The sequence below is a fragment of the Mustela lutreola genome, chromosome 4, assembly GCF_030435805.1.
Source record: "Mustela lutreola isolate mMusLut2 chromosome 4, mMusLut2.pri, whole genome shotgun sequence".
Lineage (NCBI taxonomy): Eukaryota > Metazoa > Chordata > Mammalia > Carnivora > Mustelidae > Mustela > Mustela lutreola.
In genome coordinates, this window is record NC_081293.1 from 42,077,178 (window position 1) to 42,089,482 (window position 12,305).

General features: G+C 40.7%; 1 protein-coding gene across 1 annotated transcript in view; it reads left to right on the plus strand.

Annotated features, from left to right (window-relative positions):
• The window catches only part of GLUD1 (glutamate dehydrogenase 1), a 37,014-nt gene that overhangs the window by 5,136 nt on the left and 19,573 nt on the right, over positions 1 to 12,305 (plus strand). Inside the window, exons 2-4 of the mRNA XM_059169694.1 lie at positions 9,815 to 9,895; positions 10,418 to 10,473; positions 11,597 to 11,660. Coding sequence (XP_059025677.1) covers positions 9,815 to 9,895; positions 10,418 to 10,473; positions 11,597 to 11,660 — 201 coding nt within the window. The remainder of the gene's footprint in view (positions 1 to 9,814; positions 9,896 to 10,417; positions 10,474 to 11,596; positions 11,661 to 12,305) is intronic.

The following is a 12,305-nucleotide window of genomic DNA, read 5'->3' on the forward strand; positions in this document are numbered from 1 at the left end:
CCCTGGCAGTAGAAAGCCGGTATGCAGGAACACAGGCGCTGCCCACTCATTACGCAGAGAACACATTGCAGGAATTGGGGCATCAAAAATCAGAGGACAAGTACCAGTTTATTAAACTTCAATAAAAGTGGCAGTGTTTAAATTTTAAATAGAAGAAGTAAAAATCAAACATGAATTTTCTGGTTTGTAGAGGGAAGAAATTAGGTGTCTTACAGCTATTGATAATAATTTAGATAATAATTTAGATTGTTTAAGAAAATTGTTTTTGTCCAGTGATATTTAAAGGTGCTGAGAGTTCTGCCAAGAACCAATAAAGACCAAAATAATTAGCTTTGGGTTGTTGAAGAATTCCTAGGCAGTAGCCTGACATAGGATTTCCAGGATGTTGTGGGACATTTTTTCCCATTTATTTTGCATAATATTAGATTTTCATAATACAAAAACAAAACAAACACAAAAAAAACCACCAGACCTCTTACATCACCGCAGTGAAGAACATTGATTCATAAATAACCCATGATGGCTGTACCCAAGAAACTCCTATTAAAATAGCTGTATATCATTCAGATAAATAGTGATAATGGTTATAAAATGAAAAATGAGCCAACTCTGTCCAGCTCTTTCCCATGAAGTAACTGAACAATTTTCTGTGCACAGTTCTCACCTAAAACTGACCTAGCTATCCCAGTGAGGAAATCTTTTCCCCTTTCCAGAGGCAGAAATTTATGTAGATTACTCACTATCAAAAAGACTGAAGCATTGGTGTATGAAATACTATGGCTAAAGGCAGGACAGGTTTCACCAAGGGCAGAGTGGTGTCCTGGGAGAAGGCTGCTCCAGACCTTAATTTCCTTTCCCAAAGGCAGCAGCACCTGAGAGATCTGTCTCCACACAGGTCAACTGGCAAAACAAGGGGTAACCTAACAGCTCACATTTGTTGAGCTCTCTGTGGACACCAGGCATTTTGCTAAGAGCTTTTCATGCATCATCGCTTTTATTCTTCACAACAACCTCATGAACACACTGTTGCCCCAACTTTGAAAAGGGGATACTAGGGCTGAAAAGATTCCTCCAGTAAGGTTACACCCCCACCCAGTTTAAGTAGCAGATTTGGGGTTCGGGCTCCCATCCTCTGGCTCCAGCACCCACCTCCTTAAATGATTATTGTTTGGGATCTATTCATATGGAAAAAAATGACGAGTTATATCCTAAGCAGTGACTGAGAACCATGTCGTGCCCTCAGTACCAGGACCTCCGAATACTTTGGATCATTTGAAATGTGTTAAAAGCTATTAGAAGGCCTCCCTTCCTAGAAAATGCTTGCATATTCCAACAGCTGTGCATATAAAACTCGCTCATATCTGAAATCTTTACGGGCCCATTTATTCCAGTCGGCCGTGAAAGAACTTCCTAATGAGAGTTTTCCGCTGAAAGGTTTGAAGAGCTGTAGTGTTGAACAGTTTAATGTGACAGTCAGGAGAGCTCCTTTCCCTACCAGAGTGTTAGAACATGGATCTTGAAGGGTTTTCAAAGGAATCATTTTAACAAGGCTTTCTTCTGAGTGCCTCTTCCTTAAAAACTCAGAAGTTACAGTTTGTCATGAATTGCTATTTCTCTGGATTATTCTTGGCTAGAGAAAAATGTGAAAGATGACCCAAATGAAAATTATAAAGGTTGTCAGTAGTGTGACTCCTTTTGCCATATATCATCGTCATAAATACATGGACATGGGCCTTTAAAAAAAAAAAGAAGCATTTTGTACATTTGAGCCTTAGGATGTACATGGACTCCTTGTTGTTTTTAATCCCTTTTACCATAAGAAAAACCACAAGGGAATAGTAGTCAAGGGTGGAAGTCCCCGTATTGGGGGTTTACTGAATAAGGACTATGTTCATTATGAGCTATAGATGATATTCCAGATAAATCAATTTTTCCATTATGTGTTAGTTTTCCCTGCAGGCAAGAGCTTTAAACGTTATGCTTAATTAAGGAGCATTCCTTAACTCCTGGGGATTTCTGATAGTTCACCTGTTCATTACAGGCATTTTAATCCCTGCTCTGTCAGGTATGGTGCTCTTTCTGGGGGAACTATCCATAAGAAAGCTTTAACAAAACAAAGCTCATTTTTTTTTTTTTCTCAGTGTCTTTTCATTGATTTCCTCAGAATAGAACAGAATCCCAAATCTCCTACGGTATCTGTGGCATTCTCCTTTTGTTTTTAGCTCAGTATTCTGTTTCTGCATTTTCCTTTCCCAGAACTAGTCAGTAAATGACACAGTTGGGAACACTCAACAGTGCATTGCTACAGTAGGAGTTAAAAGAATATACCAGGGAATGACCCTCTTGATCTGTAAGCAGGGAGGGCTGGATAGGATTTGGATGGGGGAAAGATGATTTTAGATAAAGAGAAATAGAGGGGGTAACTGATTAAGCCCAGGTAAGAGGCAGGACCATGTGATGGGGTCATAGGGACAACCTGTGTGTGTGTGTCAATAGGGGAAAGCCAGGGTTCATGGCATGATGAATACTTTTTTGGTCTCTGTCCCTAGTTCCTGACACACAGCTCCTAAAATCATTGTAATTTCCTGAGTGATAGAGATGCTGAGAGCCTCTTTTGTCCTAATATTTGGTCTTAACTCCAGTTCCTGACACAGAGCTCCTAAATCCCTTGGAATTTCCTGGGTTGATAGGAGCATCTTTTGTTTTAATGAGGCACCTCTTGGTGGGTTCCTGGATAGCTTCAGGATGGCAGCTGGCCACCAGAAAGATGAAGCCATGATGAGGAGCTTGGAACTTTAAGTCCCATCCCTTACCCTTCTCCATGGAGGTAAGAGGAGTTGGACATTGAGTTAATAGCCATCATGCCTATGTGAGGAAGCCTTCATAAAAATCCCAAACGACTAGATTTTGAGAGCTTTCTGGTATTCATCCATGTGCCAGGAGGATGGCACACCTGTGACACAGGGATGAAAGCTGCTCTCCTCAGGACCCTTATAATAAACCAGTGAACATGTGTAAAGTGTTCTCTTGAGTTCTGTGAGCCATTATAGGAAATTATCAAATCTGAGGAGGGAGTCATGGGAGCCCCAGTTTGTTACCAAGTTGGACAAAAGCCTGGGTACCCTGAGCATGCAATACTTGTGATGAAGATGAAGGCCAGTCTTGTGGGAATAAGCCCTTAATCTGTGGAGTCTGTGCTAACTCCATGTAGCCAGTGTCAGAACTTAAATTGTGTACAACAATCAGTTGGTGCCCACAGAGATTTGGAGAACTGGCTGTTGGTGTGGAAAACCCACACATTTGGTGTCAGAAGTGTACAAGCAGAAGAAACAGCTTTTTGGGTGGATAATAACTCTGGGAGGGCCCAGAAGGCTAGGCAGCAGAGGAACTGAGAATGAGATAAAGCCTCTATTTCTAGCCTGAGGCACCGTTAGGGAAAGGGGTGGTATCAGCTACCCGGAAAGTACAAGTAGGAAAAAGGGCTGGATTTTTAAATTAAAGGAGATTGGGTATAAAATGATCCTTAGGACAATTGGAAATACAGGCATATGTATTTTCTTGATCTTACTCTGGCAAAGTACAGTCACTGCCTGTGGTGCTTGTCTAGTCCGTGTCTTCTATCTCCCTCTAATTCTCTTCCTGCTCTTAACGATCCATCTCAAATATCACCTAGACTTATTCATTATTTATGTGAAACTGGATATCTGTAGTGTCAGTTCTTTACCTTTTGAACCTTTTTATAACAAGTTAGTTACCTTTATGTTTTCCTAAATGTCATCTGATTTTATATTCACCACTTTTACCCTGGCATCGTTTCCAAGACCTGTTTGGTGGGAAGCGGGGACTAAGTTTACTGCTATTAGCAGAATAAGCAATCTGTGAAACCAGTGATCAAGATTCCCCCATCTGAATCCATAATCTTTCTTCCATCTATTGGGCAGTAAGTTCAATACTTAGTATAAGACAAAGCTGCACATTTAATAAACAGTACGTATTTAAATGCAGGGAAATGATTTCAGAGGATATGTATGCACACACTCTCTCTCTCTTAAATTGCTAAGAATGGTCACCCATAATAAGGAAAAGACAGGGTTTATGTAGTGATAGGGGAGATTTCAGTTTTTTCTGTGTTTAAGTTTGGATGAACATATGCATACGTGTTGAAACTTCTAAATGTTAATGAAAAGAAGAAGTGAAATGTTTTTCATTTCTCCAGCATCAGCTAAACATATGTTTCCCAGAACTTACAAAGTTTGTCTCTTCAAAACACTTAAAGATTTTGATAATGGTGTTTCCCTGCCGCCTTACACAGACAGGGACACTGTCATAGCAGTTAAAGGTATGACTTTCCTTTGCTCTCGAACAAAACTGCTCTCTGCAGTGCTGAAGGAATTTTTATCTGAAACTTCCCATATTTTCTGTGGTGGTTCCTCACTGCTGCTTGCCCTCCTCTCTTCATTTGTAATTAAGGTATGCCATTCTCTCGCATGTTAGAGATTATATTAGTATTAAGTGAGAAAAGAAGTGTTCTCAGGAATAAATGGAAAGAGGGTTAGTGCATGCATTTTATGAATTCTCGGCTCTTTTTGCTTTCCTATGAGTTCTGTGCTTGTGGTAGAACTCTTCAGAACCTCTCTGAAAAGAGATAGAATACAGTTGGAAATTGAACTCTTAATAAATCAAGCCCTATTAAAAGATCTTAGTGCAAGTAATTTTTAAAACCATTTGAGTTTTCGTGAATCTGTTCAGTTAATGATTCATCATTAAAAAAAACAATGTTGGCTCAGTTGCTAGGAGCTTTTTTGTCTGTTTTTGGTTTTGAGTCAGCTAGCGAAAGGAAAAAAAAATGAAGTTACTCAGTTGTGGTTTTCACCGAATCTTTTCTCAAAGTAAGGAGCCGGTGTGGTTTCTTCATCACTAGAGCAGCCTCAGCTAATTTTTGCTTTATGTTTTTTGTTTCTCCTAGAAAAATGTGCTGTATACCAATCATGAGACTCTTGAGGATGAAACTCTTTGGTCATTAAGTCAAAAGGCAGAGAAACGCTCTCTGTTGTGTAGTATGCAGATGTATGCCTGTTATTAATGTTCTTTTGAAACATCTGGATGCCCGTTAGCCTAAAATAACTGTATGATAGAGTTAATTACTCTTCAGAATGAAAGGTCTGATTTCAAAGCTGTGTCACCAACCCGTCCTCCAGGTTTGATAGATGATAAACCTTGTCATAGGTGCTATTTCTTCAGTTTCCTCCGGTGAACTAGAAGTTCAGCTTACTCTGTGGGCCAGTCAGAATGTGGTCCTTGATTTTTAGACCCTGTTTCTAATGACACATGTGTAATCACCCAGTTCCTGTTCTAGTTTGGCCAGCCATGGACTCCTGCTTTTCACTGCACGTGTTCACCTCCAGCGTGACACCTGTCAGTGCTATGTTCAGAGACCCAGTTGGCCTCCTCCTGAACCCCAGTAGTGCGGATGGCAGCACAGGCTACCAGGTAGTGCTGGAGGACTTCAGAAAAGAAAAAAGTCTGGATTTGCTTTTCTCAGTTCCTGGAATAAAACTTGGGGTCCTTCTAGTTTCTATCCTTGTGCCCGCATCCAGTCCCCGCCTGTCCCGACTCACCTTTAGCCTTCTCTTGCCATACTACCCATCCCACAGGAAAGACGGAAAAGTGTGGTTTTAGAAAAAGTAAAAATATCAGACTGCACCTAAGAACCTTGTTTCATTTTGGTTTAAAACATTTTAAGCTTTCCTGGTTTTCGTGTGTGTGTGTATGTGTGTGTATTACCTGTTATTTGGCTTTACTGAACAACTTTGTCTTCGAATTCTTTATTTTTGACACACTGGAGGCATTCAGAAATGCTCTGTTTTCCCCTTTCAGAACTTCGAAGCATAACATGTGGTAACTGTCCTAACTTGGGGTAGTGAGTGTCACATCAAGTATATGTCTGTCACATCTTGGTCCCTCACTCACCCCACTTGTGTTGGTATCTCATAACTGACTGGCTTTGTATACAGTAAAGAGCGACTTCTTTTTTGCCCTCATATTCTTAATATCCAATAGGATGTGAGTAAGAATTTTTAGGTGACAGTATATTTTTAGTAATTACCTTTGGTTTCCAGTCCCATGAGAAGAAAAGCAAGTGTAGCTTTCCCTTAGATGTGGATGAACTCTCTGTTCTGATGCCTGTTTTTGTCTCAAGTATTGGTACAGTATAGAGTATTTTTATGGCTCTACTGGAGAGTTTTTTCCAGATTAACAGTTTAAGTAACCCTGTGTTAATGTGTCTGCCAGCTTCCAGAAGTCAAAACATTTGTGTATCAACTGATTAATTAGAAAGCTGAAAGGAAAACCTGTGTTTTCTTTAGCCCAGCAGTGCCATGTGTGTTGGTTCCAGGGTCCACCTTTGCCCCCACCTTCATCTGCTCCAGGGCTTATCCCCCTGATTCTTCTGCTCCTGCCTCAGTTCACTGGACTCCTTCAGGGGTTCATAGCCTGCCAGAATAGGCTGGTGTGAAAAGTAGTCTATCTAACTGCTGCTCTTCCCTGGCGTGTAGCTGAGCTCTGACTGGGTGTGGCTCGGAAAGAAAATTTTACTTTACAAACAAGAATTCCTGGGTTCTGTCCAAGCAGAAACATGTTTTTTGTTATACATGTACAGTTTCTGACTCATATCATTCCAGGACTTCTGCAGTAAAATAGACATTTTGTTTACAGTATTTCGTACAAGCCGGAGTCCAGTGTCTAGAATATTAGGATTGCTCTCAGATTTGTGAATGTTACTCTTTCAAGCTGTTTTCAGTTTCCCACCAAATGTATTAGTTAAAAACACTGGATAAGGGACAATAACTTTCCCCCCTCCCTTAAGAAAGCAAGGAAAGTGGTAACTACACTGTGAGCACAGTATAATGTATAGACTTTTCTAGTCTCTCTGGTGTGATATACCTGAAACTAAGGTGTTTTTTCTTTTCTTTTTTTTTTTTTTAAGATTTTATTTATTTATTTGACAGACAGCGATCACAAGTAGGCAGAGAGGCAGGCAGAGAGAGAGAGATGAGGATACAGGCTCCCCACTGAGCAGAGAGCCCAAAGCGGGGCTCAATCCCAGGACCCCTGGGATCATGACCTGAGCTGAAGGCAGAGGCTTTAACCCACTGAGCTACCCAGGCGCCCCAGTGATTTTCTTTTAAAGAAAGCAAGGGAAATTAAATAACTGAGCAACCACTTCCATGGGCTCTAAAAAAAACAGTGAAAAAAGTGCTTTGTGTGTAATATAAATACTAACTCTTCATAGCAGACTGTTTTTTCTACCTTCATGAATTTATCTTGAGAAGTAATGAAATCAAGTTTTATTAAGTTGTTTAAGCTCCTGTCAATTTAGACTTTTTAAAACCTAAATTTCTTGATCTGCCACCACACGGTAATACTTCCTGTAGCAGTGATAATGGCCAAGATTGAAGCTATGGCCACACGCAGGTACTGTCCTGTGCAGGCTTGATTCGAACCATGAGCGCTATGTCCCTGTTCCTCAGGTAAGCAGGCACAGGCCACAGCATTTACTGCTTCAGGAGACTCAGCTTGGTTAGGAAGTAAGTGCCCAGGTCTCTGGCCTAGCAAGGTTTCCACTGAGTTATGTGCATGATACACAGTAACAGTTTTATTGGTTTTAAAAACACATTGTGGTGTTTGAGCAAGATTTTTTTTTTTTTTTGGTCTGGAGTACATTTTAGGACCTGGTACTTCTGCCTCTTTCTAGTTTCTAGCCCTTTGGTAATACACGCAGACACTGCTGGTGAATTGTTTAGAAATTACAGGCATGTCAGAATTTTTAGTGACGATGGCCTTTCTGTCTTAACACCTTAGTCAAGAAATACTCAGATATTTACACGTATTTGAGCACCTAATACATACTTGCCATTTTCTGTGTTAGGTACTAAGAATTAAAGCAGTGAACAAGATAAAGTCTGTTCTCATGGTGCTGCTAGCCTTCCAGGTGGGGAACCCAAGACTGTAAACAATATATATAATGTAAAGTCAGTGGTAAAACATTAAATAAGGTAGAGGGGAATAGAGAGTGGAATAGTAAGGTGGTCAGGAAGGGCCTCTTGGAGTGAAGCCAGTTTTAATAGAGGCCTGAAGAAAATAAGAAAGCAAGCTCTGTAGCAACAGATAGCGGCTAGATCCTTTTCTTTTTCTTTGTTTACAATTCCTTCCTTCCTTCCTTCCTTCCAAAGATTTTATTTTTTTATTTGACACAAAGGGGGAGGGAGCTAGCACAAGCAAGGGGAGCGGTAGGCAGAGGGAGAAGCAGGCTGCCTCCTGAGCAAGGAGCCTGAAGTGGGGCTCCATCCCAGGACCCTGAGATCACGATCCAAGCCAAAGGCAGCCACTTAATCGACTGAGCCACCCAGGTACCCCCACCACTAGATCTTCTTTTAAAAATTGTTATATCTCATCTAAAATTCACTAACATAAATTTGTTCCCAGATAATCTGAGAACCCATTATATGTAAGATCTCTTCTTACAGCTCACTTTTCTAAATGTAATCATTTTATTTTTCTAATAAGCCAGAGAAATGTGTTCGGGTTTAGAATTTGCCCTTTTGATAGCATATACAACAGATAAAATTCTCTTAAGCTGTATCATTTGTGTTTAGATGGATATTTTCTGAAATACATAAGAAGCCAGCTTTTAAAAGTGATTAGGGAAGTTTTCTCAAACTGCTAGTTTATGAAATATTGTATATTTCTATCTAAAAAGCTTTTATTCCCAAAATTCTTCTTTAAGAGATTATCCCTGAGGTCCCCCATTACTCTATCTCTCAGTGGAAGTTGTACCCAGCTTCATTCAGATCCTTCGTCGCTCAAAAACACAGTGCTCACGAGCCCCAAGTAGCATGCAAACATCAACCTCACTCTGGCCTTCTTCCTTGGGGTTGAGAAACAGTGATCAACAGAGGATGAAAGGTGGCTTCATGCTACACATCTCAGGAGCGTGAGTGACCAGGATCCCCAAAACCAAAGTAGTGGGCATACTCCGTCTCCGTGTCCCTTCTACCAAACACCTGATCACTCCCAAGTACAGGGACATGAAGACACAGTTCCCTGTCGCTTGGCCTCCTCCCATCCTTGCAGAAAGAGCAGAGGGAATTGCTGAGAAAGGTCTGTCAGCTTCTTATCTCTTGGATGACAAGCTAGCAGTGAGTGAAACGAGGAAGAGGTAAGGATCTCCTACCCTTGTCTGAAGCCAGAACTAGACAACCTGATCTAAGTTGAATCTGTTGGATCTGTTGACTATCCATTTGCTTATATTTATCTGCTCTCAGAAAGAAAACATTTTTTAACTCCTTGCCACCAAATCACCTAAGCCAAATAGTAAAAGAATAAATGACTTTGCTGAATTAGTTGCCTTCTTAAGAGCATTGGAAACATTGATTTGTAGGTAGTTTTTGTCTTGTGAAGTCCCACTGCGCTGTAAGCCCCTCAAGGACAGGACTGTGGCTCATCTGTTCATCTCCGGGAGCACTGCTTGATGCTCTTACCACTCCTACCAGAATGCAAACACTGTATTCCCTCGCCAGTCTTACTCCCTTAACTATCAGAATACTTAAAAATCCAGTTTCATACTCATCTGTAGCCCTTGCTAGGTGTCTCATTAGCAGGTTTTCCTTGACTTTGTATCACAAGCTACTCTAAGTGTTCTTGGAAGTAACCAGGGAATGAAATGGAGGAAGTGTGGACATTTTTCAGCTTCTGGCACTTCTTTTCACCAGCCGAAGGACATTCTGAATCCATCCCCTTCTTTCTTGCCCCACAGGGATTCGTTACAGCATGGATGTGAGTGTGGATGAGGTGAAAGCTCTGGCCTCGCTGATGACCTACAAGTGTGCGGTGGTTGGTAAGTGATCCCCTTTGCTGCTGCTGGATAACGCTTTGCTGAAATGCGTCTACATACCAGGTTACTTTTAGGGGGTTATTTAAGTTGCACCATTTAATGCTTATATCATTTTTCAGTTAGTCTTAATTAAGATGTAGTCTCTTTTTTTTTAATGGAAAACTTTTTATAGAAACAAATTGAATTTTCTCTAAGTGTAGATCTTTTTTAAAAATCCCTTTCCATGCTCAGTAAATAAGACCAAATCATGGTAGAAGGAAAATAAATTTTTTCTTTTAGAAGTAGTAAATAAAGCACAGTGAATAAAAAGGCATCATAACTTGCCCAGCCTTATCATTTCTGTTCCACTAGAATTTTAGTTCAAATACATTTTAAGAGATCAGTGTGGGTTTAGATCTTGAATTTTCTAAAGTTCAAGCTTGAAGTGTCATATTTGAATTATTGTAATACTGCATAGTGCTTTCTGCCTCTTGACTTTTTTTTTGTCCTTTGAATGGAATAGCAACTTGCAGCCTTCTCTTTCAGATGTGCCATTTGGGGGTGCCAAGGCTGGTGTTAAGATCAATCCCAAGAACTATACTGTAAGTGTCAAAATGATACTTGTCCACATGGACACTCACAGAGGATTTGAAATTACAGGGTTTCTGTGTGTCCCCCATACCATTGAGATTAATGACCCCTGTTGCTTTTTAAAGGAATGGAAAAACAAGTAAATAATTAACTCATTGAGTGTGGTGCCATGTAAAGGTCACCTGCTTAACATCAATGTCCTCTTTCATTTTTACACTTGGTTAAAAGGTAATTAATACCTTCATATTCTTAGGCATTTATATCCATGTCATATATTCTACAGTATAAATATAATATGCTCTGTGTACATTTAACATGTTGCTATGATCTGTGGGTGTTTTGGGGAGGGGGTGTTTTGTTTTAATTTTATTTATTTAAGAGAGAGATTGAGAGAAGGAACGAGGGGAGGGGCATATTCCCTGCTGAGCAGGGAGCCTGACATGAGATCCATCTCGGGACCCGGGGATCATGACCTGAGCCAAAGCCACTTAACCAACTTGAGCCCCCCAGGCCTCCTGATCTGAGATGTTTATATTGGGATCTCAAGGTCTAGTGACAGATGCCTTAATTTAGTAAAAATCTTACCATTTTTCCTATCAATTCCCAAATTAATTTAAGCTGGCTGTTATATACCATTGGGATTGCTTGTAGGGTGCTGTATTAATACAAAAAGAACAGAAACTGGGATTTGAGCCCCAGTTCTACTATCTGATATTTGTATAACCTAATTTCTGATCTGTCATTTTCTTTTCTTTGAAATGGAGATGCCAGCTTTATGAGTTAGAAGGATTACTACACAAGATGTATGAAAATGTCCTGGGATGCCTGGGTGGCTCAGTGGGTTAAGCCACTGCCTTAGGCTCAGGTGGTGATCCCAGGGTCCTAGGATTCAGTCCCCCATTGGGTTCCTTGCTCAGTAGAGAAGCTGCTTCTCTCTGCCTCTTCCTGCCTCTCTGCCTGCTTGTGCTTTTTCTCTCTCTAACAAATAAATAAATAAAATCTTTTAAAAAATGAGATACATGAAAATGTTCTATAAACAGAAAATATGATGCAACTATTACGTATCTCCACTAGTGGTTTTCTGTGAGAAACATTTGTTTCATTGTTGTTTTGTTTTCATTTTTTCCTTTATAGGATAATGAGTTGGAAAAGATCACAAGGAGGTTTACCATGGAGCTGGCGAAGAAGGGCTTTATTGGTATGTGTTACCTTGTAGGCACATCTAACTCCTACAAGGAACATCTAACTCCTGTGTTTGTATGTACCTGGGTAGAACTGCCCCTTTTTTTTTGAGAAATGGGGCTCTGTGATAACTGTGGTGGGCGCACACAGGTCTGGTTTTGATGCATCTCTACAAGGCAAGTTCAGGTTCTTGGTACGCAGTGTGGACACCAGGGGGCCGCTGCTACCTTGGCTGCCTGTACAGTCACTGTTGGGATGACCAGAAAGATTTAGGAACTAAGTAATGCCTGTATAATAAACATTTTCTAATGTGTAAGAAGCACTTTTATGATCGTAATCCTGTTGTGAAAGCAGTGAGAAATCGGATACCTTTGGGGATTGGGAGCCAAAAGCTGAAAGCCGGCTGCCCCTTCAGAGAGTGAGCAGAGGCTAGGAGGTGAGGGGCTCCCACAGTGGCTCACTCTGCCGGCACTCTCCGGGACTCCTGATGCTTGTCACCAGGCCCTTTGGCCAAAGACTAGATTTCTGACGGTGCTGATCTTCTTTGGCTTGCTGTTTTTGTATCATACTGTCATCTGTGTCCTGTGGTTTTTGTGTGGGATGGCGATATTCTTTGCTATGATGTATGACTATTCATCATTTACTCTTTAATTTTTCAAGC